Raw genomic sequence first — 27,435 nt, 5'->3', positions numbered from 1 at the left:
GACGTAAATATTCCGTTCTATCATCGTTCAACTCTGCCTCTTGCTCGACTTCACGTCGTGCATCGCAGTCGTCTACCTTCCTAGAATATGGGTCCGTAAGCGGTGGGATCTTCAGTAGCGTGGCCGCGTCCCAACACCCCTCATTGTCGGTAGTAAAGCCTGCCTAACGGAGAGATGCTTCCACGAGCTCCGTATGCTGATAAGCATCCGCTGTCCTCGACACGCTGACACGAAACAACGACCTCCTCAATCGTCGAATCTCCGCAGTCATGGACAACCGAAGCCCCCGCCGTTGCGTGCCGAGAAGATACGGTGAGCAGGTGACGCTGATTGTTGTGGCTTAGTGCTTGTGGATCACCGAGTAACCAACACTCAAGACCCTCCACCTCGTCGGGAACACTGGGTCCCTCTGAGCCGTCGAGCAGGACAGTCCTGCACCAAGACATGCACGTGCTCGTAACACTGCAGCCTTGATCCTGCAGCAAATCGGCAGCCTCACCCACCATCACGAATGACGGTTGCGGCGGAGTCACCGTCGGGACGGCTCGCGCGCTACACACGAGTCCCTGGGTGATCTGGCACCACAGAGAGTTGACTGCCTGCGAACATACGCACAAGTCGCTCTCTTGCGCAAGAGGCGAGTCTCAGGTGGCCACGTTCGCGTGCATGTGACTATGCCCTAACGGTGCGATGCTGCCCAGTTTGCATTCGCCCAACACGCAAGCCTACGGACATATATTGTTACCTGCTACTAATGTGGCACAAAATGCGGGCGACTCGCTGCCAGCACATCAAAAGCCTCTGCGCTGTTGATGGAGGTCAGCCTTACCAACCCTCGGGGAGCGTCGTCTTGACCCGGGTCCTGCCCCAGTACTTCTCCTGGTGATTGCGGCATTTGCGCCCAACGTCTTTTCAATCTCAGTTATTGTTTTCACAATCTTAATCTGGGAATGCTGGATAGACTTTGGCGATAGCTATTCAGGTTGAGTTAGCTGCTGTGCTCTACATTGAATCACAGCGGTCACGTTGCTTGTCTAGCACCACCTCGCTCCATACGAACACCAGGAAACGTGTTGACGATGCAGCACACCTCCAACTCGCCATGGCGAACACCTGGAGACCACCATAAGCCGCAGTACAGTTTGTCGCATACGATTTCCATGGTCAATTTGCACGAAGAGCCAGCTTGGTTCAACCGCGGACCTTCGTCTCCGACAGCTTCTTCGGTATCCACATCAACCAGCCGAAGTGCTACACCCACCACGACAAACAACAATCCTTGGTCTAATGTAATGATGAGTCCAAATTCGGTGGCCTCGAGCAAGTCGCCACGAGTGTCACCCAATCACAGTCCACCGCGCACCACACCATACACCAGCCGGTCGACCACGCCGACTCCAATCGCGCCACAACCTTTGCGGCCTATCAAGCCCATGGCAGGATTCGTCCCCCTGTCTCCGCCCGCCTCGGTGGTCGGCGATCCCTACCAAACCTCAGAGTACCCTACACCATCAAGCTCGACTTTTCCCGGCTCGCCCAACCCGTATCGTCAGCCCGTGGCTCCTCTGACCCCGCTCGTGCACGGCTTCATCAACACGTCCGCGCTGTCTTCGCAGGGCCAGTCGCTCTCCGGGTGGTTTTATGATCTCTGTCGAAAACAGGGCTGGGATGCGGGCCAGATCAAGAGAATCTGGCAGTGGACGCTGTCCAATCCGCGTCTCGCGATTCTGCTGTATGTGTGTGACGACGTCGCGTCGTGGCGGCAAGCATCCTTCTTCGACCTGCGCGACGAGAGCCTGCCGTTCCCGGAGGACCGGCTGCAGGGCATCGTCGCAAATGCGCGCAAAGTCGTCGACGAGCAGTGGCGCGCGACGGCAAAGGAAATGCCGCTGAACGGCAGCCATGTGGATTTCGTGGCGCGCGAGACGGTGCCGCTGCTGTCCGAGGGCTTCATCCGCATCTCGAAGAACTCGGAGAAGAGCGTCGATCAGGTGCGCTTGCTGGGCGGCAGCGACGACCGGGTCCTGGTGCGGAAGCGCTTTGTTACCACGCGGCCCTCGCAGAAAGCCGCGCTGCTGGACCAGATCTCCCGCTTCAGGCAGCTGGACCACAAGAACATAGCTCGCTTACTCTGCTCGTACGCGCAGCCAAGTCACGTGGGCATCGTGGTCGAGAAGGCCCAGTGCAGCCTCGACGACTACCTCGCCATGCCCGGCTGCGACCCCTCGCGCTCCCGCCTGCTCGTCGACTGGATGTACGACCTCGCCTCGGCGCTGGAATACCTGCACGCGCACTCCATCTGCCACCGGGCGATCCGCCCGCGCAAGATCCTCGTGCACAACTCGCACATCCTGCTCGCGCCCTTTGAACTGGGCACCACGACGGGGACGCTCAGCCCGGCGACGCCCGCGCCGCCGTCGCGCCCGGACACGCTCTCCGCCTCGCTTTCGGACCAGTCATACATCTACGCAGCCCCGGAGGCGATCGTGTCGCGCGCCAAGCGGCCCGCGGACGTGTTCGCGCTGGGCTGCGTGTTCCTCGCGGTGCTCACGGTGGCGCAGAACCAGAGCCTGGCGGCGTTTACGCAGTACCGGGCGGGCTCGACGCACGACGCGTCGTTCCACGCGCACCTGGACCGGGTGGGGAGCTGGCGCACGCGGCTCGTGGCGTCGACGAACGCGGGGCTGCGCGCGGGCGCCACGGGGTCGGGGCGGCGGCTCCGGCAGCTCAGGGCCGAGGCCGAGTGGCTGGGCATCGTGGAGCGCATGGTGGCGGCGCGGCCGAAGGAGCGGGTTAAGATGAGCGTCATCATGGGGAGTGTGGGGACGGGCAAGGTGGCGGGCGGGCGGCGGCGCAGTCTCGACGGCGGCGGGTATAGTGGGCAGGCGCTGGGGGGCGGGATGGGCGATGGCGAGGCGGTGAAGATGAGGCGCGGGTCGCCGCCGCGGAGGCCCGAGTTGAGTGTGTTTGACGGGTATTTCTCGCAGCAGTCGCGGAAGCTGGATCCGGCGGGTGGGTGGTGAGGGTGGGTTTGAGGCGAGAGGTGAGAGTTCTGAGAGTGAGAGCCGAGAGCTCTGAGAGCGAGAGCTGAGAGAGTTGAGAGAGCGAGAGCTGAGAGATTCCCCGGTTCTGAGAGCGAGAGGACAAGAGTCCCGATCCCCACCATCTCCTTGCATTCCCCCCACAACCGGCGCAGCAGCAACACGCGCGAACGACCCCCCCGTCCGCCACGCGCGATGATACCCCCTTTTTCTTGCTCGTTCTGGCGTCTCTTTATCACTCCAGCGGCTGGCTTAGCATATTCTCCTGTACATACATACACACTTAGACATGGGACTGTTTTGTCTTGTCTGCACTGGTGCTCCTGACATGTCACGTGTACACTTCCACACCCTACCCTATCAAGCGCGGCGTCAGCAGTCGGGCGTTCACATGCGATGGAGAGACAATGGGGATGCAACGTCGTCTTGGTATTCTTTACAAAAGGTGGCCATCTCGGGGGTCTGTCCGAGTGGGGTCACGTATGGTACATGCTGTGGCGGCTAGAATATGCGGCACTGAGGTGCGGCCGAGGGGGTGCTGTATGTCTCGTATTGTGCTGCGTCTGCTCTGCTCTGCTCTGCTCCGTGCTTCGCCCAGCTTAGCTCAGCGCTCCTTGCTCTGTATCGTCCTGTTCTGTCCGTCTGTTCTGCTCCGTTATGCGCTGCCCGCTCTCCGCTGCGTTCGTCCAAGCCGTCTGCCAAAGTGTACAGGTGAAGAAGATGCGAGTCATCTAAGCGTACAGTCCATGCTAAAATCTCTCAATGCGCCGGGGTTCGTCTACACGATAACTTCACCGCAGTCGATGAAGTTGGGGCGCCACTTGGATGTGTCCAGCTCGCCCTCTGTGCTGCTTGGCACCGTGACGTCAAGCGGCTGGTACAGATACCAGGCCTTGAGCGCGGCGGCGGCGGCACGTGTGCGGGCCTCGTCGAGCGAGCTCCCTGCGCCCTCGCCCAGCTTGTCCTTGCCGCTGTACACGCCGACGACGAACACGGGGTGTCTGCTCAGGCGACCCGTTTCCGAAATGAGACGGGCGACGGGCGACTCGAAGCCCTCGCGTGCACACAGGCGCGAGAGGTCATGGGTGGGTGTGCGGAAGTCGAAGAGCGTGCTCAGGTCGAGGTGGCGGCTGGTGAAGTGGCTGCGGAAGAAGCGCTTGACGAGGGGCGCGCCGAGCTGCAGGTGCAGGGCGCCGACGAGGGCGCGCACGAAGGACTGGGCGGCCAGCTCGGTGGGCACGGGGGTGCCGCTGAGGGAATGGGCGGCCGGGGCGGCGTGGTCGGAGCCGAACTCGTCCGTCTTCATGATCTTGTGGGTGGTGGTGACGTTCCAGCTCCACGGGGCCTGGCGACGCAGGGCGGCGGGCAGGTCGGCGCCCGCCTGGATGCGGCGGAACTGCAGCAGCCCCGGGTCGACCTCGCCGCCGGGCTCAGCGGCGGCCTCAATGCCCCATTCGCTGGCGACGGTGGCCAGGGCGCGCGGGCCGACGTAGGCGTCGACGGCGGCAAAGACGACGGCCATGGGCAGGCGCGGGTAGTTGCACATGAGCCACTCGGTGGTGTAGTAGCCGAGCAGATGGCGGCCGAGGATGGACAGCGAGCCGTTGTTGAAGGCGGGATTGGCGTCGGCCGAGGGGTGGACGAGCGTGCGGGCGAGCGTCTGCAGCGGGAAGCGCTGCGGCAGCGACAGACGGCTGCGCAGGGCGTGCAGCTTGATGCTGCGCTCGGCGGCGCTGGGGTGTGGGGACGGCAGCTTCTCGAGGCGCGCGGGCGGCGGCCGCTTCTTGGGCGCGCGAGGGGCGGGCAGCGACGAGGCGGCGGGCAGCTCGCCCAGGGCGTCACGGGCCATCGATGTCGTCGTCTGGCTGCGTGTCTGTGTCGGTGTCCCGTGACGGCGGGCTGTGATGGACCGCTGGGCGGCGTAGAGGCAGCGCGACGGGGCGGGCGGCCATTGTGAGGCCTGCGCGGCACACCGCGACAGAGGAAGCCGCTGCATTGAGACGCGGACCCGGCGTGGACGAAGGTGAGGCGGAGGGGCGGCGGGCGGCGGGCGGGCTCGTTGTCGTCTCGTCTCGTCGCGCCCGTCGCTCTGAGAATTTGGGAGGCGCCAAGACCGCCTTAGCGGGAGCCCTCACAGCACGCCGACCGCACCCCAAGCAGCCGCCCACCCACCCCAGCCATACCCACAGCCACTCTTCACCATGGGCGGAGGAGGCAAGATCCCGTGAGTGCCGCCCGCAGTGCTGCCCGCCGCGCCGCCCGCCAATGCCTCGCCGCCCGCTGACGCCCGCAGATACCCCAAGCACGTCTGGTCGCCATCCGGCGGTTGGTATGCGCAGCCCAACAACTGGAAGGGCAACACCGCCGTCGTCGGCCTCGTCCTCGTCAGCATCGTCGGCATGGCCTGGACCGTCTCCGCGCAGCGCGAGTACCGCGACAAGATGCCCGAGCAGGGCCGCTTCTTCCCCAGTCGCTAGTACGTCCGCCGTCCACTTGCAGGTGACGATGAGTTCATAGCTCATAGTCGCTGCGCTTTGCTTTGCAGACCACCGCTAACCCGCGCAGCTGGAGCAGGCAGATTGTCGAGCACGAGAAGAAGCTGAAGGAGCAGGGGCAGTAGGACAGGGCAGGACAGGAGAGTAGGGCCACCATAACAGTATAACCACAATAACCACCATACCACATAACCACAATAACCACCATACCACATAACCACATAACCACATAACCACATCACCACCATAACACAACCACCATAACCACATTTCCGCCATACCACACAACCAATGCGCATTACGGCTGTACATATCTACCAAGCCTCTGTTTGAACTCTGCGAGTCTTTCCTCGACCCGAATCCCGTTCCACGTCTCGCCCTGCGCGCTGTGTGCCAGCACCGGCATGCCCACCTGCTCAATTGCAAGGCTTGCTGATACCGCGCCCCACGCCGCAGCCTCCTCGAGCTCCGCAACGCCGCCATTGCGAACTAACCCGACTGCTAACCCGCCCAAGAAGCCATTGCCGCCGCCAGTAGGGTCCACCACCTTCTCGCTGTTCTGGTGGTACGCAGGCAGCCACTTCTGCGAGCCGCGACGCGCCACCAGACACCCGTCTTTCCCGCTCCTCAACACAATGCCGCCGCTGCCATTGGGCCCTATCCCACTGTCCAGCCACTGCTCACAGAGTGACTCGATGAGGCGAAAGTTGACATGTTGCTCTGCGTCGGTCGATTCGCCGAAGAAGCCGCCGAGCTCACCATGGTTGGGGCTCACGACATCCACGTGCTTGAGTGCCTCCAGGCAGTTCTCAAACTCTCCAGGCGTGCAAAGATCTGGCACCGGCTCCCAGATGAATTGCGGGCGCTCGGTCGTGGGAGAAGCTACGACACGCAGTTCCAGGATATTCTTGACGAGCTCTATGCACCTCGCAGGGGAGCAAATCAGGTGGAACGACTTGGCCCACAACAGGTCCGTATCCTTGACGTCTTCGTGAGTGACGCGAAGCTTCGGAGTCAAGTACCGGAATGCTGCAGCGGTCAGATGTGCCACCTCGCGCTGAGGGGCTACGTACCCCTGTGCTCGTTGTCTCCGTACCCGTTCCACCCGCGAGTGGTCAGTCGGTCAGGTGTCTCACGGACCAGCGCACCGCTCTCCCATGACGCAATGTAGTCTCGCAGCTCAGCAGGGAAGTCGGACCCGCAGTCTACGATCCAGCCAACGCTTCTCGACTGCGGGGGCGGCGAGAAGATACGGGCGCCGAGTGCAGAGTAGGAGCCGGCGCCACCGACAATGTCTTTGACCGGGGGCTTTGGCGGGGCAAACTCAATCTCGTCAATGATGAACATGCCCAGCGTGCAGAAGTCGATAGTCGAAGTCATGTTTGCCATGGTGTTTGTTTGTTGGTGCTGCAAGCTTTCTGCTGCTCTGGAAGACGTCTTATCAGCGACTTCGGAGCATTCGTGATTGTGCCGACTGCTTGCGGGGCCGCTGTTTGGAGAGACTGTCGGCCGCTGAGATTGGCACCGGCACAGCTGTACGTGAGATGGCCGCCCCCGAAGCGTTCGTGGAGCAGACTCAAGATTCAGGTGTCGTGGAACCCGACCATTCACAGACCCCCGCGGCGCTGATGCAGGGAGCTCCGGCGTGGCGGGCCTGCAGCACTAGCGCCAACGTGGGCCGTGGCAGGCGATCCGCCTGAGGGAGCAGCTGTACCGACGACTCCTTGACCGGAATACGTACCTCTGTCGCATTGTCCAGGCCGCAGCTCTCCATCTGCCGCACACGGGCCCGTCCAACGCTCCGTCGCTCTGCCGATCCTGTCTGAAAGCGCCCCAGCGCACAACGCGCGCACACGCTGCAGCTGGCCGTTGTCTGTCACCTTCCCGAGCTCCTGGCCGTAGCACACGCCTTCCCTGCACGAGCAGTGCCTTCCCCGCCGCCATGGCCCAGAACAATATGAATAGCTTGACCACGTTAATAAAGCGGTGTGTATCCCTACCGCTCCTCCCACCACCGTCCACCGCACCGCCCACCGCACCGCCATGAGTGCCGCTGAGCGCTGCGCGAGCGGCCTGCGTCCGGACGGACACAGGAAGGCCGACGGAGTGCTGACGTCGATGATTCGCAGGCTCGAGGCCGCCACCTCCCGTCTGGAGGACATTGCCTCGTCGTCGTTCTCTGCCGACGAGAGCTCCCGCAGCGCCGCCCCTGCCACCGTGGCCGTTGGCGCTGTGCCCGCCGCGCCCGCCGCGCCCGCGCCGCAGGCCGTCGAGCTGCCGCCGTCCGTGGCCGCCTTCGACGAGCTGGTGCGCACCGAGCTGAAGACGTGGCTGGACCTGAGCCGCAAGCTGGGCACCGTCATCGAGACGCAGTCCAAGGCCGTCGAGGGCGCCTTCGCCGCCCAGCGCACCTTCCTGACCATCGCCAACAAGGCGAAGAAGCCCGACGACCAGACCATCATGGGCTTCCTGAAGGACCTGCAGGCCTCGATGGAGAAGACCGACGAGGTGCGCCAGACCAGCCGCGGCGGCGACCCGGCCCTCAAGGACCCGCTGTCCATGGTCGCTGACGGCGTGGGGTCGCTGGGCTGGGTCACCATCGGCGGCGGCGGCGGCCCCAAGCCGCACGAGTACATCACCGAGCTGTTCGGCGGCGCCCAGATGTACGGCAACAAGGTGCTCAAGGAGTACCGCGACAAGCCCGACAAGACGAACGTCGAGTGGGTGCAGGCCTACTACAAGCTCTTCAAGGCCCTCGCCGAGTACGCGAAGAAGCACCACCCCAGCGGCGTCGCCTGGAACAGCAACGGAATCGACGCAAAGGAGGCCGCCAAGCAGGTCGCGGGCGCCTCAGGCCCAGCCGCCGGTGCAGTTCCACCACCACCGCCACCACCGCCAGCGGGCGGCATCCCGCCTCCGCCCGGCCCGCCGCCGCCACCAGGCCCGCCTCCGCCCCCTGGAGCAGCCCCGCCAGCCAAGAAGGCCGCGCCCGACATGAGTGCCATGTTCGACGACCTTAACAAGGGCGCTGATGTCACACGGGGGCTGAAGAAGGTCGACCAAAGCCAGATGACACATAAGAACCCGTCATTGCGAGCACAGGCGCCGGTTCCCACGCGCAGCGACAGCAACAGCTCCCTGCGCGGCAAGAGCCCTGCGCCCCCGCGGAAGCCCGACACAATGCGCACCAAGAAGCCGCCGAAGAAGGAGCTGGATGGCAACAAGTGGATCATCGTGAGTTGTGTGTGTGGACTGTTGAGATTAAGCTAACTCCCCAGGATAACTTCGACAGCCCCGGCGACATCATCGAGTTCGACGCCGAAATCAACCACTCAGTCCTCATCTCGCGCTGCAAGAACACCACCATCCGCATCAGCGGCAAAGCAAACGCCATCTCCATCGACAACTCATCCCGCACCTCGATCATCATCGACTCGCTCGTGTCTTCTGTGGACGTCATCAAGTGCCCCAACTTCGCCCTGCAGGTCATCGGCACCCTGCCCACCGTCCTCCTCGACCAGGTCGACGGCGCGACCATCTACCTCGGCAAGGACAGCCAGAACACGGAGATTTTCACCTCCAAGTGCTCCAGCATCAACATCAATCTCCCCGTGGACGACGACTACAAGGAGAACCCGCTCCCAGAGCAGATTCGCAGTTTCATTCAGGACGGCAAGGTGGTGAGTGAGATTGTCGAGCATGCTGGTTAGGCGGTGTAGACGGGGAGTGTAGCATGGCGGAAGTACGATACGAGAGTTTGTTGGGAGCGAGGGTTGCGTAGATGTAGAGTTGCGATGTAGTAATCGCGCACCGCACGTTACGCGTTTCTCTCGATTTGCTCCCGTCTTTTGGGCTCTGGTGTGCTGTGCTGTGCCTTACCTACCCAAGCTATTCACACTGATGCAGGAAGACATGCGTACACCACGGGTCGGACCTCTTTCGACCACGAAATGGTCGAGCACGGGGAGCCATCCACGGCCAGTGTTCGCCAGACCTCAGTCGTGCCGACCGCTCAAGCACCACCAGCGGCTGTCAGTGCCAGGCAGCGAGCTAGCAGTCCTACATACGTCCCCAAGCCCAACAGGCCCAAAGCAGCTAGCGACGTGCAGTGCTGTGTTACTGTACCCATGCAGTGCCATGCTACCCATGCAGTCCCGTTCTCCAGCACGCACGGCGTCCAGGCACGGCGTCCAGGCACCGCCCCAGCGCCCGGCAAAAGCAAAAGTAAAACGGAAGTCCAGGTACCTAGACCGGGGGCTCGTTGGACGGCGACTGGGTTGCGAGACCACGGCTGTTCAATGCTACGCCGGTCGTGTTTGTTGACGAGGCCATGTATCACATGCATCCGGAGATGCAATGTGCCTTGTTGGATGCAAGCAGAGTGCAACCCAGTATGTACTTAGATACGTATGTATTGCAACAACTCTGCCCAGCAGCATATGCACGCCTTCTGCATCCGCGACCCCCCGCGTCCGCGCAGCCTATGGCGCGACACACGGGGTGAGGATGGCATGCGCCACGTCGCTGCCGTTGGACGCTGGGTTAGTGTATATTAGGTACCTGGGACTTGCGACTTGCGACTTGCGACTTGCGGACGCTGCGGGATGGTGTGTATGTTCTCGAGTTCCCGAGTTCTCGCCTCGTGAGCGGACGTCTCGTGGGCAGACAAGGGTTGTAAGCTGTGTTGTGGTTTCGCGGTACATACACATACTGCTTCATAGACACAGTCGCTGCTCAAGGTAGATAGAGGATTCAGTTCGTCTCCTGTTCTGCCATGCGTTGAGGGGGTGTGGTGCGTGGGATGGCTAGGGTTTCGGGTGGCGTGGCGGTTACGCAGACGGGGCACGCTGCATGGTAGAAGATTCACGGGCGCTGGGGTCGGCGGGGGACGATGGGTGAGTGTGGTCACACGGACCGGCATTATCACACAGGGAACGAGAACAGGTTGAGATGCTGTTCGAAACAGATGAGATTTCGTGTTTGCGTACGATGTGACTTTTCAGAGACAATTTGTCTGCTAGTGAAATGCTGGAGTCGCAATTTGTCACTGCTGGAAGAAAGGCAGAGTACATGTGTACAGTGTACTGTACAGTGTACACATCCCTCTACCCGGACACCCTCACGAAGCCCTCCCCCCCCCTGCGCCGCACCTTCCCGTCGCCCCCCTCCATAAACTCAAAGAAGAACACCAACTCCATCGCCTCCTCCGCCTGCGCCCGACACCCCCGCACCCTGTCCGCGGCAGACTGATTGCGCCTGCAGTCCACGCACTCATGCACGGGTCTCGAGACGCGCACTTTTCTGCACCCGCGCCGGCCATTCTTGCTGAAGGCGAGCGCGACGTAGACCCCGAGCTTGCCCAGCCCGTCGCCCGGCCTGTAGGCGCGCGTTGCGTTGAACAGGGCTACCCACTTGTTCATGAACTGCAGATCAGCGTTATCAAAGCATCTATACGGGGAGGCACAGGACGGCACCACGTACCACCTCCGCCTGCGGGTGGAAGCTGCTCTCCGGCACGTACTTCTCCGCGCGGTCCGAGAGCAGGAAGTGCGCGAACGTGCTGTGCGAGCGCGTGGACGGCGGGATGTTGAAGAGGACCAGCGGGTTTGTGATGCGCAGCACGCACGTCTTCAGGGCCTTTGTGAAGAAGGGCTCCGCCTCGGCTTTGACGAACTTGCACGAGGCGAGGATGCCCGTAGCGAACGTGGTGCGGTGCATTGTGCAGGCCGTGGGTGCCTTGTGCTGGGTCACGTGCGACTTCGTGCTGGGGAGGTGCTCGTAGACCATCAGGCGGAGCTCCTTGGGGAGGTCGAGGAAGCGGAAGGGCTGCATTGGTGCGGGTTGGGTTCGGTGTGTTTGTGCGAAGTGGAAGTCTGCTGCGTGGCTTTAAGTAGCGCCCAGTCTTTCACTGTTTGCTGTAATCTATGCGTGGTTAGCGCGGTGGCTGCGAGACTCCTCACCCCTGTGAGCCTTGGAACACTGACTGCATGAGAGTGGGCCAAGGTGTCATTTCAATGGATCTGTGTAAACATAGCGAACGTTCTGCTGCAGAGAAGCGTGGGACGCACAATCTCTGTAAACCATGGAGCCAGGTCATCTTGAGAGTTTTCGTCGCTCTGAGAAAGCAGTTTCGCGTTCGCTTCTCAACTTTGTGCCAGGTAGGTTGTCACACCAGCGTCTTCTGTCCGTCGTAGGGTGTTTTCAGACGACAGTTTCTCCAGCCCCACAGCCGACAGGAGAGAAGAGCAGACTCAAATTTGAGTGGATTTCCCTTGTCATAGAACAACATTCTCATGTTAAATTCTTTGCTAGCTTGACGCAACTCTCTTCTCAGCTTGCAAAGTACCCGTTCATCTCCATCGCCACGACCAGCCTCTCAATGCTATTCTCTTCAGTCGTGCCCTTCTGCCCATAGCCCTTCTTGCCCGTCAGCCCTCGGCAGACGCTCAGGAACACCCTGATCTTGCCCCTGAGCTTAGCGTACAGCTCCTCGACTGTCGCGCTTCCCTCATCGCCATTCGCTTCGCTCCTCTGGAGCTTGGCGAAAGCCAGCACAAACTCGAAGATCTCATCCACCAATGCAACGACCTTGCGCTGTCGGCGCCGGAGAAGCAGGGAGAACATGATGCTGTCCAAACACTTTTCGTGCGCATCTCTGAGCGTCGATACACCCTCTGTAACCCGCACGCCCAGCTCCCCGGCCTTGTCTTCTTCATCGAGCTTCCTTTCCAGCGTGAACACAAAGTCCTCGAATTCGTCCCAGTGCTCTGCAATACCACTCTGGAAGACGTAGTTTGTGTACGTAGTCACGAAGTGGTGAGCTTCGCTCCTGAACTTGCAGGCTGTGAGGTTTGCGTACTGGCGAGGGAGATGGGAGACGACGAAGAGGGTACGCGCAAGGCGGAGTAACGACTTGAAAATGGTGTCGTATTTGTCGAGAGAAGCAGTCGTGAGGACCAGATGGAGAGGCGGGGGTGGCACATACTGCAGGCGTAGGAAGTCCAGTGCTGGAAGCGCGTCGGGATCCATGACAAGAGTCTGTTCGGCTTCGGTAAGATTGCGAATCGCAAAGTTGAGCTGCCCCGGAAGTGAGTCCGTGTCTCTGCCGGTTATGGTAGTGCTGGCCGCGGGGGCCAGGTCTGCTGCAAGGCTGGATCGGTAGAGGGCAGAAGTGTAGTAGCTTTCACTTAAGACACCACGAAGAGCAAGACGAAGTTCGGAGCTTGCTGGGGGCCAGGCTGTGCGCGAGCCAAGCTGCAGTCCCATCTGTACACCGCTGCGCATCTTGCCCTTGTGACGTTCTGCGCTTTCGCGATCGGGGTCGAACAAAGCAGAAGCCAGAAGCGAGGAGAAAACGCCATCGCCAAGGAGGTGATATTGTCGTTGTAGAGACAGGTGATGCCGTAGCTGATGAGCCCGAAAAAAGAGGCGGAGGGTTGCTGCATTGACCAGCTTTGCCTGAGCAGTGATGAGCGGGCGGAATGACAGTGCAGATGTGATAGATAGAGGCGGGGCAAATGTGTTGGAGTCGGGCTTCATCTGATGGGCGAGGATGTCCTCGAGGAGGTTGTGGAGATCATCTGGCAACCCTCTCTTGAAAAGCCCAGGCTGGGCGTTCATCTCCTTTATAGACTTTTCGAAGTAACTTTCGAGATCTGAGCTGTGCTGGTCTGCAGGGCGATTTGTCGGTACATCAAAGGAGCGTGAGGACTTTGGTCTTGCGGCTTCTTTCTTCTGAGTGAGCTCAAGGATTGTTGAGCGAAGCGCTTCCTCGTAGATCTTGGCCTTCGTTGCGACGGATTCGATGTCTTGCCACGCAAAGCCCCACTCCAACTCTGGGGCCTGTACGTCGAATTTGTCCAAGTTGGAAAGCGGATGATCCAGATGCTGCGTCTTTAGGAAGCGCAGACTGTTGCCTGTGTCAAAGATGAGATTACCATCCTCTGGAGTGATGAATCTCGGCATCATCTCTGATTGGTAGACGTACTCCAGAGGACCTTGCTCCGGTGTGTCATCCTCGACCGACACGAAACTGCCTCTCTGGTGGATCGGCAACGGCCCCTGCTCTTCTCTAATACCAATCCACTCTCCAATCAGATGCAGAGTAGGTTCCGCAACATGGCTCAGAATATTGCCTGATATCTGCCTCAGGTACCCGTCACTCTCTTCAACCTCGAGTATGCGGTGATGGAGAATGGACGCCAGCTGCTCATTGGTCTTCGCATGCTTGACCGAGTCTGTCATTCGTGCGACATGTATCAGTATCTCGCGAGGCCGTGCGAATAGCCGCTGTAGCTGAAGCAAGGATGATATTTTCCTTGATTGGCCACCCAGATGACTTTCCAGCGTCTCAAGAAGGCTCGAAATTGACGTGGCAAGGGCAACTCGTGCTGGAATGGACTTGGCTGAAGTGAATGTTCGTTCGACGAAGGCTCTGAGATACAAAAAGGTATTGCCAATATGCACGAAGCGGCCTATTAGGCTCTGGGCTGCAAGCAGACTGGTTCCTGAGGGGCGTCCATCTGCGATAGTAGGTTCGAAGCTCTTGAGCGTGTAGTTGAATTGGAAGAGAATGGACGAGCGACCGAGGCCAAGATTCCACAGCGACTGGATAAGGATGTTCGATCTGATGACCCTGCCAGCCGGCAACTTGGCGGTGTCATGAGCAAGTGCAGCATCAAATGCTTTGGGACCGTGTTCGCTGACATAGGGAGTGCCACTAGCAATGTGTTCGCCCTTCTCAAAGCTTTCCCATGTGTAGAATAAGACATCCTTATTTGCTGGTCCTAGTTCGAGAGCGACCTCCCAGATGTCCTCCTCCGGCTCGAGTGGTGGAGTGTCGATGGCGATGCTGGACTCATCGAGGCTGTCGAGCTCCGGCAAGGGGCCGAAGTCGAATGTGTCCAAGTCGGGCAGTCGCAGTTCGCGATCGAGATCATGTTTGGGGGCATACGGGTGGTCGAATCTTATGGAGTTTACTGGACATGGTCAGACACGGCGACGCGTTTACGCACAGTCGACGCGACTGAACCTACTGTCTAGCTCTACGGGGGCGAAGAGCGCTGACTCGTGAGTGCCCAGTCCATCATTGCTCGCTGTCTGGTTCCACACGTGACTGCTCGAGAACGGGTTGTATGCAGCATCGTCGTCGTCCATTGTCTGGACGGTGGTCAGAACGAGGGTGGGGCTTGCCGCGGAAAGCATTGGTTCAGCCCTACGACATCCCTGCACATCTAGCTTCAGTGTGCCTGCAGCGCGTCACCCTTCCCATTCCACGACTTGTTCAGCTCCATCAACAAACACCAGCCATAATGCCGCCGCGGAAGAAGGCGAAGGCGAGCGCAGCATCAACGCCGCTTGGCGATGGACAGCCGGGAACGCCACAGGCCCCGAACACGCTGTCGCAGGACGAGCTGCTCAACGACCCATGGGAAGACGAGCAGGAGATCCAGCTGCTGAAGAGCATGATGAAGTGGAAGCCCACCGGTAGGCATCCCCCGAGCCTATGCTGAGCATGTCGATTGACGTCACAGGCCTACACAAGCACTTCCGTATGATCTCGATCCACAACGACATGACCTCCCACGGCTTCGCGTCTGAAAAGGCCCCGCACACACGCATACCCGGCATCTGGAAGAAGCTGGACCAGCTTTATGACCTCGAGACGCTCGATGCGCGCGAAAATGAGTTCATCTTCGCAGACAGCCCCGATCCGAACAATCGCGGGGAAGCTGGCGACTTTCCCGACTTTGAGCTTCCTGAACGCGAATTTGGCGAGATGATCTGGCAGTCACGCTTCCACGACTCTGGATCATCTGTCGCCTCGTCCCCGCCTATGGTACCCATTGAGGACCAGAAAGCACTGTACATGCCACGCCTCGGCTTGCTCAAAGACGTGCCGGATGGCGTGCATTCGACTAAAGATGAAAGTGTGGCCGAGGCAACACCGCCACCGAAGAAGAGCACAAGAGCCAGTAGATCAACTGTCAAGGGTGGGAAGGGCGTAAAAGCTGGCGCCGCTGCCAAGAACACCAAGGCCCAGTCTCCCTCGGACTCTGAAGAGGATGAAGAGAACGAGGAAGAGGACGATGACGACTCTAGTTCCGAGTCTGAAGAAGAGGAAGAAGAAGACAGTGCCCCAACAACGCGACGAACGAATCGAACAAAGGCGAAGCCTGCGCCTAGGCGAACAAGAAAGCGTTGAAGCTGAGCTCCCACATTCGCTGGATCTAAGAGCAGTCTGGATCCTGTAATCAGTATCACAACCTTCGGTATGATCCGGGCAAAGCAGGGCCCGAACACAGTCTCATACTGAAAGTACCCGAAATGGCATTTTTGCAGCTCTATTCTACAGAGGCCTTTCTCCAGAAGTCTGTTCAAAGATGGCAAATCCAGGATAATCAAAGTTCCGTCTCTTTGGTGGCTCCAAGCCCTCCACCCATATCGAGTTGGTGTCGATCAGTCGGACCTCATTCGCCACAGCCCTAAAACTATCATTGGCTCTGTACTTCACCATTTTGTAGTGCCCACCAGGACCCATGTAATCATTGATGCAGAGATTGCGTGGATCCAGCAGCCACAACCGCCTCAAGTTCATCGGGATCAACTGCTTGACAAAGCCCTCCCACGAAGACGCGTCATTGAACTGCGACTTGATCAAGATATGCGCAAGTCCAAGCTTTTGCATATTGGGAAACAAGCTCAAGCCTAGAAGTAAATCCCGTTCGCTAAAGCAGATTTGATTGTCTGCCATAATTCGTAGCTCAACCAACCGTGGAAGCTGCTGACGAGGAGTAATAATTGTCTTGTTAGTCAAATGCCGACAAATAGCGAAAGAGTTCCAAGGCTGTAAGCTTTCGGGGTTCCTCGAGATCGCCACTTCAAGGAACGTGAGATTCCTAAGGGCGTCCAGCCATGGCTCAAACACGGCAACCTCGTTGAAACGATCCGTCAACGAGATTGTGAGGCGCTTCAATGCTGAAGGGAAGTAGGCTGCTTGAATACCGCAATATGACGCTCTGTTACCAAAAAGAGGAAATGTAATGCTCTCCAAAGCTAGGCCTGCGTCCTCAATATTGGCCACCGTTTCGCCGCAAATCCAAGATGGGCTATGTTGTTGACTCAGCCAGGAGTGAGTCAAATCATCGTCGGGAGGATAGCCCCATTGCGCTCTAGGGCCAGCATCGAGTACGGATTTGCAACCCGGCCAGGGTTCGCGAAACGATTTCGGCGATACCGGATAGTATCGAAAGTGCTTGACGGAGACAAATCTCCGTAGCACATTTGTGAGAGTCTTCGGAAAGATGGCTGCTATTCGTGAGCGTGACAGCAGATTCAAACCATCCCCATGATGCCACGGGTCCAGGTTCATGCCACAGAGTGACAATGTTGTCATTTGACTGGCCAGCCTCGATCGCGACACCTCTACCAGTTTCGGTTGTTGATCGCGACACCACATGAACGGCGTCTCCTCCAGCACCATGATGAAGAGGTCATTGAGCTTCTTTGAACTGCAAAAGCAGTGGCCAACTAATCGTGCAGTCAGAATTGCTTGTCGCGACGTATCATCAAGCACGGGAAACCGTGCGCTTTCAGGGAAACTGTAGTCGGCAAGCTGCTGCAAGACTGCATCAAAAAGCTCTCGAGGCAGGGTGTCCATGATCAAACTATTGAGGTAGGCATAGACGCAAGAAGTCCCTGCTCATGCGGTGCGCATTATGTTCAATTGATAATTGAATGCTATGCACAAACACATTCAACCCCCTAGTCACTGAGGTGTGACCAGCTTCAAACACGCCTACGACAATCACAAGCTGCGAACGGCGAACCCGCACGCTCAAGTAGTCACTTCTCTCGACTCGTCCGCCACGTTGTAGTACAAAAAATCATTCATTAGAGCTTGGGCTAATGGCCATGTACAATTTACAGGTAGAATTCCAAGCGCAACTATAACAACACTCTCTCTCTGGCCACTGCACCCTATTTCATCTCAGACCATGACTGCACTGCAGTCAGAGCCGTCTCATCAACGACAACCATTAGTTGTTGCCCTTCTTGCCACCCTTGCCCTTGTGGTGAGGCTCGCGGGCCTCGATCTCAGCGTCACGGGTGTGGAGGTCAGCCCAGTGAGCGTCATCAGCAGCCTGGTCGAAGGTCTGGCGCTTGTTGTTGCCCTTGCGGCCCTTACCCTTGTGGTGGGGCTCGCGGGCCTCGACCTCAGCGTCACGGGTGTGAAGGTCGGCCCAGTGAGCATCATCGGCAGCCTGGTCGAAAGTCTGGCGGGCCTCAACCTCAACCTCGCGCTTGTTGTTCTTGCGGCCCTTGCCCTTGTGGTGGGGCTCGCGGGCCTCGATCTCAGCGTCACGGGTGTGAAGGTCAGCCCAGTGAGCATCATCGGCAGCCTGGTCGAAAGTCTGGCGGGCCTCAACCTCAACCTCGCGCTTGTTGTTCTTGCGGCCCTTGCCCTTGTGGTGGGGCTCACGAGCCTCAACTTCGACCTCGCGCTTGTTGTTCTTGCGGCCCTTGCCCTTGTGATGGGGCTCACGAGCCTCAACTTCGACCTCGCGCTTGTTGTTACCCTTACGGCCCTTGCCCTTGTGGTGAGGCTCGCGCTTGGTCACCTCGTCGGCCTCGTCCTCATCGACCTCGGTCTCATCGGCCTCGTCACGCTTGTTGTTCTTACGGCCCTTGCCCTTGTGATGGGGCTCGCGGACCTCAATCTCAAGTTCGCGCTTGTTGTTCTTGCGGCCCTTGCCCTTGTGGTGAGGCTCGCGGACCTCAATCTCAACCTCGCGCTTGTTGTTCTTGCGACCTTTACCCTTGTGGTGGGGCTCTGGGTCGCGGGCTTGCATAGCAGCTACGAGAGCGGATGCGCGGACTGGGCCGCTTCCCTGCTGGCTGTTAGTCGGGTGCCGCGAGGTAGAGTGGTGATTGACTTACTGCTACACGTGCCTCAACAGCATTATCAGCCACGATCTTCTTGTCATTAACGACGTATGCGGTGGCCGAGGCACCAAGTGCCAATAGGGTAAGTGCGGTAAATCTCATGTTTAATAAGCTGTAAATTTGACAGTTATAACAGTTGTATCCTTGAATGAATGGAATGGTCTGCCAGCAGATGGTAAAGATGAAACAGGCTGAGAAGGTCTGAGAAGGAATGAGCACGTTCAACGCTTGCCAACATATTTTCTGGAACACACCCACCTTATATGGGGTGACCACCTACCCAGTGTCCTTCGCTTCGATGCTTGCGCGAACCGACGAAACCTGGATTCCTGAGACATCGCATGGACTGCGGCATGAAAGGCGCTACCAATCCTGCCACACGAGCCACGTTCCTGATCAAGCGCGCGATTTCACGTTCGGAAGTGGAGGCGCAAGATGCGGCATATGAAATTCCATCTCCACTCTCGACACGGCACTGATGGCACCCACCCGACATTGACATTTCCGGAACAACCGAACATTAGCTGTGCTTGCGTCAAACACCCAGTAGAATGCCCCGTGCTATTCCGGCGCGGCAATACCATCACTTCCATATCCTCAGCGCTATGTTCAACTTGAAGCTGACGCACGAAACATGTCGAAGTTTGAGCGCCAATACCATTGGTTGTGTACCCAGCGGTTTAGCAGCCCGCGTCCGCACATGCAGCAGAAATACGGACCACGACACAGTGACGGCAAAATTCAGCGCGTACATAAGTCACGTACACCATCACTGGCTCGTCCTATCTTACACAAGTTGTGTCATGTCGTGAAAACGGCCCCACTTTTGTTCGATCGCCAAGCTGAAACAGTGGTGAAGGACTGTAAACCCCAAGACTTGGCTTAGCGCGGATCTCGAAACCCAAACACTACAATAACCAACGACAACATGATACAAAGCCCGCTCGAAGCGTCGCAGAAGGCTTGTCAGTTGCTTGTCGTGGGTTGGCGTCGTCGCATACGCTTATTGTTGCCTCAGGAAGACCATATGCCCTGGCAATTGCCTGAAGACAAACGCCACACGGCGCGATCACCCCGTATTTCCTGTTCGATTGCAGTCTGCCAGGCGCAACATTCTTTCGTTGTTGAATCTCAGGCTTCCTTCATCATTCTGCGTTGAACGCATAGCTCGCAGGTCGACTTACAACAACAATAACAATAATACTCTTTAATCACTCTCCTTCACAGCAAATATCACGACTCAGATACTACAAACATGGAGAAACAAACACTTGCTGCCTCCTCGAATGACGACTATGAAAACGCCGCCTTTCTGAACACATCCTACCTCAAGGACCCCGAGACAACGCGGCGGCGAAATTATGTCTACCTAACACTTTTCAATCTGTTCATATTCACACTTTCTATGCTCAGTCTGATATGTGCTGTCATGAGCCAAAAAGATAGCTCAGGCCATTCGGCAGCCAAACTCATGGACCAATTCGACATCTTCTCGCCTGCCATGCACGAAGTCGAGTACTCACACGTCAAGTACTCGCTATCAAAACCGCTTAACTCAAGCAAGTATGTTGGCACTACAGATGACGTAGAGAACGCATGGATGGATATCGCATATCGTAGGTGTCAATCTCAATCATTGCAGAGGCGACTTGCTTACACATCACAGTGCCTGACCAGATGGTCTCCAAGACCGATTTTCCCAAACTCAAAAAGCCAGATGACGCAATGCAAGTCACCGACCCTACCACCGGCGAAACCGGGTACCGCGTTGGCATTGAAGTCTTCCACCAGCTGCACTGCCTCAACCTTCTACGCATGAGCACATACCCAGACCACTACCAGAAAATCTCATGGAGCGACACCAACGACCCACCGGAGAAGGTGCGCGCTCATTTGGACCACTGCATCGAGATCCTGAGAATCAACCTCATGTGTCTTTCCGATGTGAATGTTTTCACGTTTCATCCGACCGAAGAGGAGGGTAAGCAGGGTATGGGCGGCTACTGGCCGGATTATGAGAGCGAGCATGTGTGTAGGAACTTTGATCACATCAAGGATTGGGCGAGGGCGAATGCTGTGCCTGACGCTGACGTTTAGTGTCTTAAGTACGTAGACGATATTGATCTCCGCTTAATTTCGTTGAATTTGATTGCGCAGCATTGCGAACGTTCATGCTAATCACAGATGATGGAGTAGGTACACGATGCGCTCCCTCAAATGGAACTTGGAACACTTATATCCCCCTCAGTACCGAATGCGAAGCATCATGATATTGCACTTGCTTTCTATCTAGGCAAGGTCGCATGTCGCGGTTGTGTATCATCACGCTGGCCACATCGAGTATGTAGCGGAGTGGAGTACTGCTGCAGCTGTCTCAGCTAGTCTATGGAAGTATTAGGTTAGGTCAGTGAAGGTACTCTCCCGAGTTACCTAGGTAACCTTAAGCCACGCTGGTGGGCACGTGCACGTGACGACGCAGCGTATTGGAACAAACGGTGCTCACTTTCACTCTGAGCTCGCTCACTTTTTTCTCCCAACCGACATCTTGCGACATTGATCGCCGGTCGCGACCATGGTCCAGCCTTTCCGCTTCCTCGACCTTCCGAAGGAGCTTCGACTCAAGGTATACGAATGCCTACCTGTCACCACAGAATCCCTCTTCTTGGTTGCAAGCAGGCCCAATAAAAGCATGCACCTGGAACTCGCAACATTTCAAACCGCACTCTTGGCTACGTGCAAACTCATCAACGCCGAAGCTGAACCGTACATCAAGGCCTCGATGATGGCTCATCAGCCGACTTTTAATGGTACACACACCCAGCTCTCTCGCTATCTCCAAGATGGCGAGATGTCTGTTGCCGTCATATTCATCTGTACCCATAGGGACGAAGCGTACAACTTGTCGGACCAAACACAACTCTCTCCACCGGTAAGTTCTCCTTGCTTCGGCATGCACGGAAAGTGACTGGACGATACAGGCGTTCTATTTAGACGTGTGGATGCCCGAGTCGTTCGCCGACCTCGTCGTTGATCGCCTTCTGAGGCTCTGCAACTACACGACCATGCACTCGCAGCGAACCGGTTGCCTCCTCAACGTACAGTCGACGGGGATCTCAGTTAACTCGGTTCCAGTGAACAGTTCTACATGTTTGACTAGTATGAGTTATGAGCGATCTTTTGGTATTGTTCTAATGCAAATGAAGGTGGCATGCCGGGTGCCTTTTGAAGACGATCAAGTCGGCCTTCCTTCCTGGTCATCAGAACGCGATATAGACTGGCGTCGTTAAAGTCGTTAGTGGTGGAGAAGAGGCTTGGGTAAGAATGCACTCGGGAATCGATCCTCTATAGGTTGTCTATTGACTACCAAACTTGGAGTATCACTGGGCATATTTTAGGGTTGCGGAGGAAATGTTATAGCGTCGGCCGTTGAAGGTCTTGGACTATGGTTCACCAAAAAGAGGGTCTCAAAGGTCTCCGATTGACTGTATTAACACGCATGTTTGGGAACTTCTACTACTCCATACCTTTCCAATTTATTTTTGTCTGACCAACGCGCAGCTTTCGGCATGGGTGATCAACTCTCCTTTCGATTCCTGGAACTGCCAAAAGAGCTGCGTATCATTATCTACGAGCAGTTGCCACTCACAATAATCACGAAAACGCTCACGCGCCACGCCCCAGAACAATATATCCACGGTTCTGGTGCATCAAAAGCTCGAGATACTGGAGAGAGCATGCTCTCACTCCACTACGCGGTACCCCCAGTCGCGCTTCTTGCCACCTGCAAACGAATACGACAAGAAGCCACGGGACTCATGTCCAAGAGACTGGACGAGTTCCAACCATGCATCTCGATCATACAAGACGAACGCAAATTCCCACCACTCAATTCACCCACTGAATATTGCTTCATTTTCGTCTTAGCCCTGCTCTCTGCTGCGCATAAGAAGTATATTTCGCTCGCCGATGCCGAAGAATTGGCTCGTTATCAGAAGCTGGTCACTACTCGACAATTCGATAAGTACACTGTCGCAGAACAGATAATCTGGATCCTGTATTTCGCCCGCTGCTATGTCCGATATGCGAGTAAGCATGAAGGTCAGCCTTGCATCAGGGTGCACTGGAGAAATGCGCATTCGCTCTTACCGCGCGTGTTCAAGTCTGTTTTCGAGTTCTGGGAGATTGAGTTCAAGATGGAGCTTGAGTTCGAGAACGGCTGCGTGATTTGGAGTCAGCAAGGGGCCGAACCTGTCTGAGAGGAGTTTGGTCAAAGTCACGATCGGGTCTTTGGAGAAGTGTAGAATGCTACCATCGTGCATAGAAAAGATGGCAGAGCTGTCAATTAAATATGATACTTTTACGCTCACAGTACAACTTCAGGGGCTTATGCGGTGGACCATAGTCTCTCTTGAGCAGATAGTGGTGATCTGAATCCTGGAATGAAGAGTCAGGCCGGGGGTCGACCTTGAGATGTGAAAGAACACCAAGTTTCTCGTACACTATACCGTCAACTTCTCTGAGAATGATGCCGTGCATAACACCGGAATGGCCAAAGTAGAGTAGCACTGGCCATATCTTGCGGTACAAGTGCTCTGGGCTCGGAATTGGTCGGCCGTCTGAATAGTGCGTCATGATGGTAGCTTGGCAGAGTTTGTGTCGTGCAGACTCGTCTAGGACATCGACAGTTGACGTAGGTTTGCGATCGCTAAGATCACTGTTGCTGCGGCTCAACTGAAGATATTGGATGAGCCTGACGTAAGTCACCCACCCCACTACGTGTAAACCGGTGCTGTATCGGTACAGATTGTAGTCATCGGCCTGCAGCTGTGCAACGTAATCAGCCACGCTGACCAGCTCATCTCCCTCCCTTCGTATGTTAACCGTCACATTCTTGACGACATTGCAGGTCGTTGCCACTTCATGGCCTGGCTCGATCCCAGCAATACCTCTCCAGCCTGTCCAACTCCAGGACGGAAATTCGGCCCTCCGAGAAAGCCTACGACTTTTCCAGTCGGAACTTGGCAGCCAGAGCAAGGCAGATAGAAAGTTGTCTTCGACAGATTCTTTGCCAATTGCACTGTACACTTTGAAAGGAACCCCCCAGATGTGATAGATAGGTTCCTCTCTGCGAAGAAAGTGATGTAAAATGCCCGTGAATGCGTACAGAATGTCCGAGTCATGGAAAAGACTCCTTCGCAGATATTCTTGAATACGCTTATAGATGTGATTCTGAAGGGTCCCTACGCCTTGTGGCGGGAAGGCTTGAGTGTGCTTCATCAATGCCTTAGCTTCAAGTTGGTATGTTCGGCTGACCTTCTCCATGGGCCAAACGAGACTCTCGCAAAAGTGCTGTTCGAGGCATTGGAAGTAAACTTGGGTTTCTGTGAATACGAGGCGTCGACGTGAAAGTAGCCCTTCCTGGTAGGTCCAACCTCGACTTCCCCACTTGCTCGAGGCTACAACATGTGGCATGTTGGGGATAGAGATCAGCTTTTGCCCTCTGTAATATACACTCTCTTGCGGGCGCCGTCCCTTTTTGGTGACGCCAGGAAGTCCGTTTCCCGGGGTGGGCCCTGCAGCATCAATGATGGTAATGGCTGCATTGTTGTATATTTGATCCATACGTTGGATGAGCGCGTGCTTGGTGCTTGGATCAGATTGATCGATACAATGTCGATCAACCCAGAGATAGTCAAGGCCAAGCTTTCGGGTAACTACAATAGCATCCTCGACGACATGCGACGTATATGCTGGTAGTCGAGAACTAAAGGGTGGCGATTCTTTCGAGCGTCCCCAACAGTAGCTCAGTGCTGCGAAACCAAGGCTCTCGGATAACTGAACTATCTTGCGTGAGAAACAATCGATGACCTGAAGGTTGGGTACAGCTAGTGGTTGTTTGCGGCCACAACTAGTCGAGTGTTTCACTCGACAGTGTACGAGCCAGCCTTTGACAACTTCCCAATCGATTTTATCTTTGTCGACAATGCGTGCATGTAGATGATGGTCTATGTTGGCATGGATTCGATTGGAAATGAGCCAGCCACTGGACCCTCCACGAATAGCATATGTACGGCTTCTTTGTGCCTTGAATTCGAGCCCGATGCCTCCAAAACACGACCATACAGCGACGTACTGATCCGGATTTGGTCTTGAGCTGTCCATGTAGAACGGTTTTGTTCTACACACGCGATAAGCAATGGCGAAACCATCAACAGCAAGCTCTCCTTACAATCTGGCGAATAGTTGACAGAGCTTGCAGCCCCCCCGGCTCGATAATCTCTGCGGCGGCAAACGACGTTCATGGCTCGCTCCCGGCTCGGAGATCGCCTTCTTGCAGGGATCGCAGAATGGCCCTACAGAAGCGAACCCAGACACAAAATGAGAGATAGATCTGGAACCCGGTGCGCGGCCTCGGTACATTGGTGTGCGTTGGTTCGGCATGAGAATATCCCTGTGAGATGTGAGATGTAAGACGACAGCTGATCCTGAAGGAGATCGCTAAAGCTTGAAAGAGATCGCTAAAACCTGAGGTTACGCATAGGACAGGGGCATCGCCCAATCGTAACACTTCGCCACAGAAGCCTGAACGGTAGTCTACATGTTTACATCCTCAAGGTAGAAGGCGCACGGGGAAAATCAGAGCTGTAGTCTAGTTTAGCGTCGACTTTAACCATAGAGGTAGAGTGGGAAGTTCTTGTATGCACAGACGACCAACAGGGTTGATTCAGAGTGAACCATCCCACAATTCTGGCTGAAGCGACTGCTACTTATCATGAGCGTCTCGCAGTTTCTCAAAGTGCGCTTTGGTCTCGTCTCCCAATCGCCCCTCTACGTCCGCCAATATTGTACATACAAGACTGTAGTTGTTGGACAAAAATCTCTCCTTTTTCCTTGCGTCGCTAATGGCTTTGCTAAACTTGTTGAGATATGCTTCATACTCGCTTCTTAGTCTGCCCACGGAAACGCTGACTGGTTCATCGTCTCCCGCTTCTGATGAGAGCGCCAATATGCCGTGCAGTAAGTTGGCAAACCTTTGCGTAAGCGGAGTCGGTGCTGTGGTATTTCCGCTAGCAGAACTTCCACCAAGCAGTGCTGCGCCAGTACTTGGGCGGTTTGGTAAAGATGCGGTGAGTTTCTGCAACGACGTACAATGCATGTCGAGGATCTGCTGGAAACGTGGCCAAAGAAGCATGTTTGTGGCATTGATGTAGCCGTCCAATGATGGCACCTTCCTTCTTTGCAGCTCGAATGCAAAATGCTGGTTCAGTCGCACACAGAGCAGTATCCCTAGAGTGTCTGTTGTCGTCTCAACCAGCTGCTTCGTCAGAGTTTGGCTCATTGCTAATGTGGGTTCGAATATTGCGGTAAAGGTGCGCGAGATTGCATGGAAGTTTTGTGAGGGCGCAAAGTAGGTCGAAAGGAAGGTATACTCGAATGACGCGTTGTCTATCAGTGCGAGGTTGAAACTTCGAAAGGGGACTTCAAGGTAGTGCGCTGACTTCTCTTCTTCCGCAACATGAGATGTGAGCGCATTTGTAGACGAGCTTTTCAACGCATCTCGACGTCGCCCCAGTGAGAACGCGTCGTACGTGGAAGGCGCGTTGCGTGCCTGACCAAGTAGCGTGCCACCTCGCTTGGTGTTGGGATCCTCGCCGAGAACGTCGTACTTGTCCAATGCGTGCACCTTGAGCTTTTCAAGGGAAGTTCGATACCGCGTGAAATGGTTCAGGTAATACCAGCGCATCGTGAAGATGTATGCCTGGCTGATCTGTTGGGCCAACTCAGGCTGATGTCTTGAAAGGAAAGCGTACAGTTCCTTGTACTTCAGAAAGGCCTGTTGCTGTATGATTTGTGCGTTGATGGAGGGCGAACGTATGGCTTTGATCTGTGCGACAATATAATCCCGTATCCGTTCAACAGCACGGTTTGTGAGATTGTCAAGCAGAGGTTTGATGTCGGAGAGAGCTCCCAAGTCAGGCTGCTCCTTGGATTTGGCGTTGACGATCTTGGAGCGTTTCTCAATGTCTGCTAGAGCACGAACGAAGGCCTCGTCGACCGGTCCTTCCGCAATCTTGCGCACAATAGCTGGCGATATGCTGATATCCTCAACTGCAGGGCCTAGCAACTTCTCGACCGTCTTCCTGTTCTCGAGCTTCGTATTCAGAGCTACCGAACGATTCTGCAGAGACTCTATCTCAGCGGAGACGGCCTCAAGGTCTGCCTGGAAGTTTGTAAGGTACGTTTCCACAGACTTCAACACTTCGTCACACGCGATGATAGACCGGTGCAGGTCCTCGAACTTGTCTCTCTCCTTGTCATCTACAGGCACGATGAGCGCAGGGCACGAGGAGAGAAGACAAAGACGTACATTCTTCAACTGATTGTGCGCTATATGTATGTACAGACGTGTCCTGTTGAACGACGGCCTCTGCGAATTCATGGAGGCTAAGCTCCCCAAAGTCGATCTCCGCATCCAGATCGTCTGGTTTATGCTGTATAATCTCACCATTGCCATTTGTGCTGATGGGCTTCCTCGGCGGTCCTCCCATGATAGATGCCAGCACCTGCATTGGATCGGCAACGTTGGGGGAGATGCCGCCCGTGGGGCGGCGGCGCAGTTGTGCACCATTTGGTCCGCGTGCCGTTGATGGCAAACTCATGTTCGAAGCGCCCGGTGAGACGAGTGATAAGGATGACGTTCGAGGCTGCAAACCAGGTCTCATGGGCAGTGGGCCCGGCCCTGGATAACCCCTTCGAGCGGGCGAGTACGAGTCCCGTCGCGGGGGTGGCGTGCCCGCGGGCGTCGAGTACTGCGATAACCTGTCCAGTCCCCACATGTTGCTTCGCGTCTCTTCAAGGGCGCATTGAGGAGGGTGAAGGCCGGGAGCTGTCGCCCTCCTTGGCGGACGGAGCCGGCGATAGTTTCACCGCGCAGGGGTGCCCGCTCTTGGCGA

The 27,435-nt window shown here is 56.6% G+C and overlaps 13 protein-coding genes across 13 annotated transcripts; 6 read left to right on the top strand and 7 right to left on the bottom strand.

Moving 5' to 3' along the window:
* Positions 1-793: 793 nt before the first annotated feature.
* Positions 794-3,177, top strand: C7974DRAFT_188504 (kinase-like domain-containing protein). The gene has a single exon (XM_046136534.1). It carries the CDS (start codon positions 1,080-1,082, stop codon positions 3,021-3,023), a length of 1,944 nt encoding a protein of 647 aa, XP_045997302.1. The 5' UTR covers positions 794-1,079; the 3' UTR covers positions 3,024-3,177.
* Positions 3,178-3,683: 506 nt separating this feature from the next.
* On the bottom strand, positions 3,684-5,094 carry C7974DRAFT_188506 (ribonuclease III domain-containing protein). Its single transcript, XM_046136535.1, has one exon. It carries the CDS (start codon positions 5,035-5,037, stop codon positions 3,820-3,822), a length of 1,218 nt encoding a protein of 405 aa, XP_045997301.1. The 5' UTR covers positions 5,038-5,094; the 3' UTR covers positions 3,684-3,819.
* Positions 5,095-5,209: 115 nt separating this feature from the next.
* Positions 5,210-5,758, top strand: C7974DRAFT_394679 (uncharacterized protein). The gene is made up of 3 exons (XM_046141909.1): positions 5,210-5,265; positions 5,335-5,517; positions 5,607-5,758. Exons 1-3 carry the CDS (start codon positions 5,243-5,245, stop codon positions 5,659-5,661), a joined length of 261 nt encoding a protein of 86 aa, XP_045997300.1. The 5' UTR covers positions 5,210-5,242; the 3' UTR covers positions 5,662-5,758.
* Positions 5,735-7,197, bottom strand: C7974DRAFT_394677 (Ribokinase-like protein). The gene is made up of 2 exons (XM_046141908.1): positions 6,610-7,197; positions 5,735-6,565 (listed from the first exon to the last, which is right to left on the bottom strand). The coding sequence occupies exons 1-2, from the start codon at positions 6,923-6,925 to the stop codon at positions 5,835-5,837; spliced, it is 1,047 nt and encodes a 348-aa protein (XP_045997299.1). The 5' UTR covers positions 6,926-7,197; the 3' UTR covers positions 5,735-5,834.
* Positions 7,198-7,478: 281 nt separating this feature from the next.
* On the top strand, positions 7,479-9,246 carry C7974DRAFT_434060 (adenylyl cyclase-associated protein; the record flags this gene model as incomplete). The annotated part of the gene is made up of 3 exons (XM_046144969.1): positions 7,479-7,522; positions 7,666-8,770; positions 8,815-9,246. The coding sequence occupies 3 exons, from the start codon at positions 7,479-7,481 to the stop codon at positions 9,244-9,246; spliced, it is 1,581 nt and encodes a 526-aa protein (XP_045997298.1).
* Positions 9,247-10,365: 1,119 nt separating this feature from the next.
* Positions 10,366-11,368, bottom strand: C7974DRAFT_376360 (uncharacterized protein; the record flags this gene model as incomplete). The annotated part of the gene is made up of 3 exons (XM_046140270.1): positions 10,366-10,620; positions 10,687-10,959; positions 11,018-11,368. The coding sequence occupies 3 exons, from the start codon at positions 11,366-11,368 to the stop codon at positions 10,366-10,368; spliced, it is 879 nt and encodes a 292-aa protein (XP_045997297.1).
* A 328-nt stretch (positions 11,369-11,696) lies between these two features.
* C7974DRAFT_188435 (Spc98 family-domain-containing protein) lies at positions 11,697-14,697 on the bottom strand. Its single transcript, XM_046136533.1, has 2 exons — positions 14,572-14,697; positions 11,697-14,514 (listed from the first exon to the last, which is right to left on the bottom strand). The coding sequence occupies exons 1-2, from the start codon at positions 14,690-14,692 to the stop codon at positions 11,867-11,869; spliced, it is 2,769 nt and encodes a 922-aa protein (XP_045997296.1). The 5' UTR covers positions 14,693-14,697; the 3' UTR covers positions 11,697-11,866.
* Positions 14,698-14,809: 112 nt separating this feature from the next.
* C7974DRAFT_188404 (chromatin modification-related protein EAF7-domain-containing protein) lies at positions 14,810-15,812 on the top strand. Its single transcript, XM_046136531.1, has 2 exons — positions 14,810-15,022; positions 15,070-15,812. The coding sequence occupies exons 1-2, from the start codon at positions 14,848-14,850 to the stop codon at positions 15,738-15,740; spliced, it is 846 nt and encodes a 281-aa protein (XP_045997295.1). The 5' UTR covers positions 14,810-14,847; the 3' UTR covers positions 15,741-15,812.
* On the bottom strand, positions 15,813-17,363 carry C7974DRAFT_188401 (uncharacterized protein). The gene has a single exon (XM_046136530.1). It carries the CDS (start codon positions 17,193-17,195, stop codon positions 15,885-15,887), a length of 1,311 nt encoding a protein of 436 aa, XP_045997294.1. The 5' UTR covers positions 17,196-17,363; the 3' UTR covers positions 15,813-15,884.
* C7974DRAFT_188400 (uncharacterized protein) lies at positions 17,364-18,797 on the bottom strand. The gene is made up of 2 exons (XM_046136529.1): positions 18,476-18,797; positions 17,364-18,426 (listed from the first exon to the last, which is right to left on the bottom strand). Exons 1-2 carry the CDS (start codon positions 18,581-18,583, stop codon positions 17,575-17,577), a joined length of 960 nt encoding a protein of 319 aa, XP_045997293.1. The 5' UTR covers positions 18,584-18,797; the 3' UTR covers positions 17,364-17,574.
* A 718-nt stretch (positions 18,798-19,515) lies between these two features.
* C7974DRAFT_188417 (uncharacterized protein) lies at positions 19,516-20,646 on the top strand. Its single transcript, XM_046136532.1, has 2 exons — positions 19,516-20,097; positions 20,148-20,646. The coding sequence occupies exons 1-2, from the start codon at positions 19,737-19,739 to the stop codon at positions 20,576-20,578; spliced, it is 792 nt and encodes a 263-aa protein (XP_045997292.1). The 5' UTR covers positions 19,516-19,736; the 3' UTR covers positions 20,579-20,646.
* Positions 20,647-21,053: 407 nt separating this feature from the next.
* C7974DRAFT_424551 (uncharacterized protein) lies at positions 21,054-22,784 on the top strand (the record flags this gene model as incomplete). The annotated part of the gene is made up of 3 exons (XM_046144433.1): positions 21,054-21,410; positions 21,460-21,637; positions 22,040-22,784. The coding sequence occupies 3 exons, from the start codon at positions 21,054-21,056 to the stop codon at positions 22,735-22,737; spliced, it is 1,233 nt and encodes a 410-aa protein (XP_045997291.1). The 3' UTR covers positions 22,738-22,784.
* A 2,299-nt stretch (positions 22,785-25,083) lies between these two features.
* Positions 25,084-27,365, bottom strand: C7974DRAFT_188388 (Sac2 family protein). The gene is made up of 2 exons (XM_046136528.1): positions 26,850-27,365; positions 25,084-26,800 (listed from the first exon to the last, which is right to left on the bottom strand). The coding sequence occupies exons 1-2, from the start codon at positions 27,316-27,318 to the stop codon at positions 25,245-25,247; spliced, it is 2,025 nt and encodes a 674-aa protein (XP_045997290.1). The 5' UTR covers positions 27,319-27,365; the 3' UTR covers positions 25,084-25,244.
* Between the last annotated feature and the right edge of the window lie 70 nt (positions 27,366-27,435).

The sequence above is a fragment of the Boeremia exigua genome (assembly GCF_020726555.1).
Source record: "Boeremia exigua strain MPI-SDFR-AT-0100 chromosome Unknown C7974scaffold_6, whole genome shotgun sequence".
Classification (NCBI taxonomy): Eukaryota; Fungi; Ascomycota; class Dothideomycetes; order Pleosporales; family Didymellaceae; genus Boeremia; species Boeremia exigua.
Note: the sequence above shows the minus strand (reverse complement) of the source record. Positions and strands in the feature narration are given on the sequence as shown.

Bases quoted from the DNA above. Each gene is read 5' to 3' on its own strand.
- C7974DRAFT_188504 (XM_046136534.1), top strand. From the start codon at position 1,080: ATGCAGCACACCTCCAACTCGCCATGGCGAACACCTGGAGACCACCAT.
- C7974DRAFT_188506 (XM_046136535.1), bottom strand. From the start codon at position 5,037: ATGCAGCGGCTTCCTCTGTCGCGGTGTGCCGCGCAGGCCTCACAATGG.
- C7974DRAFT_394679 (XM_046141909.1), top strand. From the start codon at position 5,243: ATGGGCGGAGGAGGCAAGATCCC. The intron at 5,266-5,334 runs GTGAGTGCCGCC...TGACGCCCGCAG, and splicing joins GGCGGAGGAGGCAAGATCCC to ATACCCCAAGCACGTCTGGT. The intron at 5,518-5,606 runs GTACGTCCGCCG...TAACCCGCGCAG, and splicing joins CGCTTCTTCCCCAGTCGCTA to CTGGAGCAGGCAGATTGTCG.
- C7974DRAFT_394677 (XM_046141908.1), bottom strand. From the start codon at position 6,925: ATGGCAAACATGACTTCGACTATCGACTTCTGCACGCTGGGCATGTTC. The intron at 6,566-6,609 runs GTACGTAGCCCC...TGACCGCTGCAG, and splicing joins CGGAGACAACGAGCACAGGG to CATTCCGGTACTTGACTCCG.
- C7974DRAFT_188435 (XM_046136533.1), bottom strand. From the start codon at position 14,692: ATGGACGACGACGATGCTGCATACAACCCGTTCTCGAGCAGTCACGTG. The intron at 14,515-14,571 runs GTAGGTTCAGTC...GACCATGTCCAG, and splicing joins CGCCCCCGTAGAGCTAGACA to TAAACTCCATAAGATTCGAC.
- C7974DRAFT_188404 (XM_046136531.1), top strand. From the start codon at position 14,848: ATGCCGCCGCGGAAGAAGGCGAAGGCGAGCGCAGCATCAACGCCGCTT. The intron at 15,023-15,069 runs GTAGGCATCCCC...TTGACGTCACAG, and splicing joins GATGAAGTGGAAGCCCACCG to GCCTACACAAGCACTTCCGT.
- C7974DRAFT_188401 (XM_046136530.1), bottom strand. From the start codon at position 17,195: ATGGACACCCTGCCTCGAGAGCTTTTTGATGCAGTCTTGCAGCAGCTT.
- C7974DRAFT_188400 (XM_046136529.1), bottom strand. From the start codon at position 18,583: ATGAGATTTACCGCACTTACCCTATTGGCACTTGGTGCCTCGGCCACC. The intron at 18,427-18,475 runs GTAAGTCAATCA...AACAGCCAGCAG, and splicing joins CTGTTGAGGCACGTGTAGCA to GGAAGCGGCCCAGTCCGCGC.
- C7974DRAFT_188417 (XM_046136532.1), top strand. From the start codon at position 19,737: ATGGAGAAACAAACACTTGCTGCCTCCTCGAATGACGACTATGAAAAC. The intron at 20,098-20,147 runs GTAGGTGTCAAT...TACACATCACAG, and splicing joins ATGGATGGATATCGCATATC to TGCCTGACCAGATGGTCTCC.
- C7974DRAFT_188388 (XM_046136528.1), bottom strand. From the start codon at position 27,318: ATGTGGGGACTGGACAGGTTATCGCAGTACTCGACGCCCGCGGGCACG. The intron at 26,801-26,849 runs GTACGTCTTTGT...TCGTGCCTGTAG, and splicing joins CGCACAATCAGTTGAAGAAT to ATGACAAGGAGAGAGACAAG.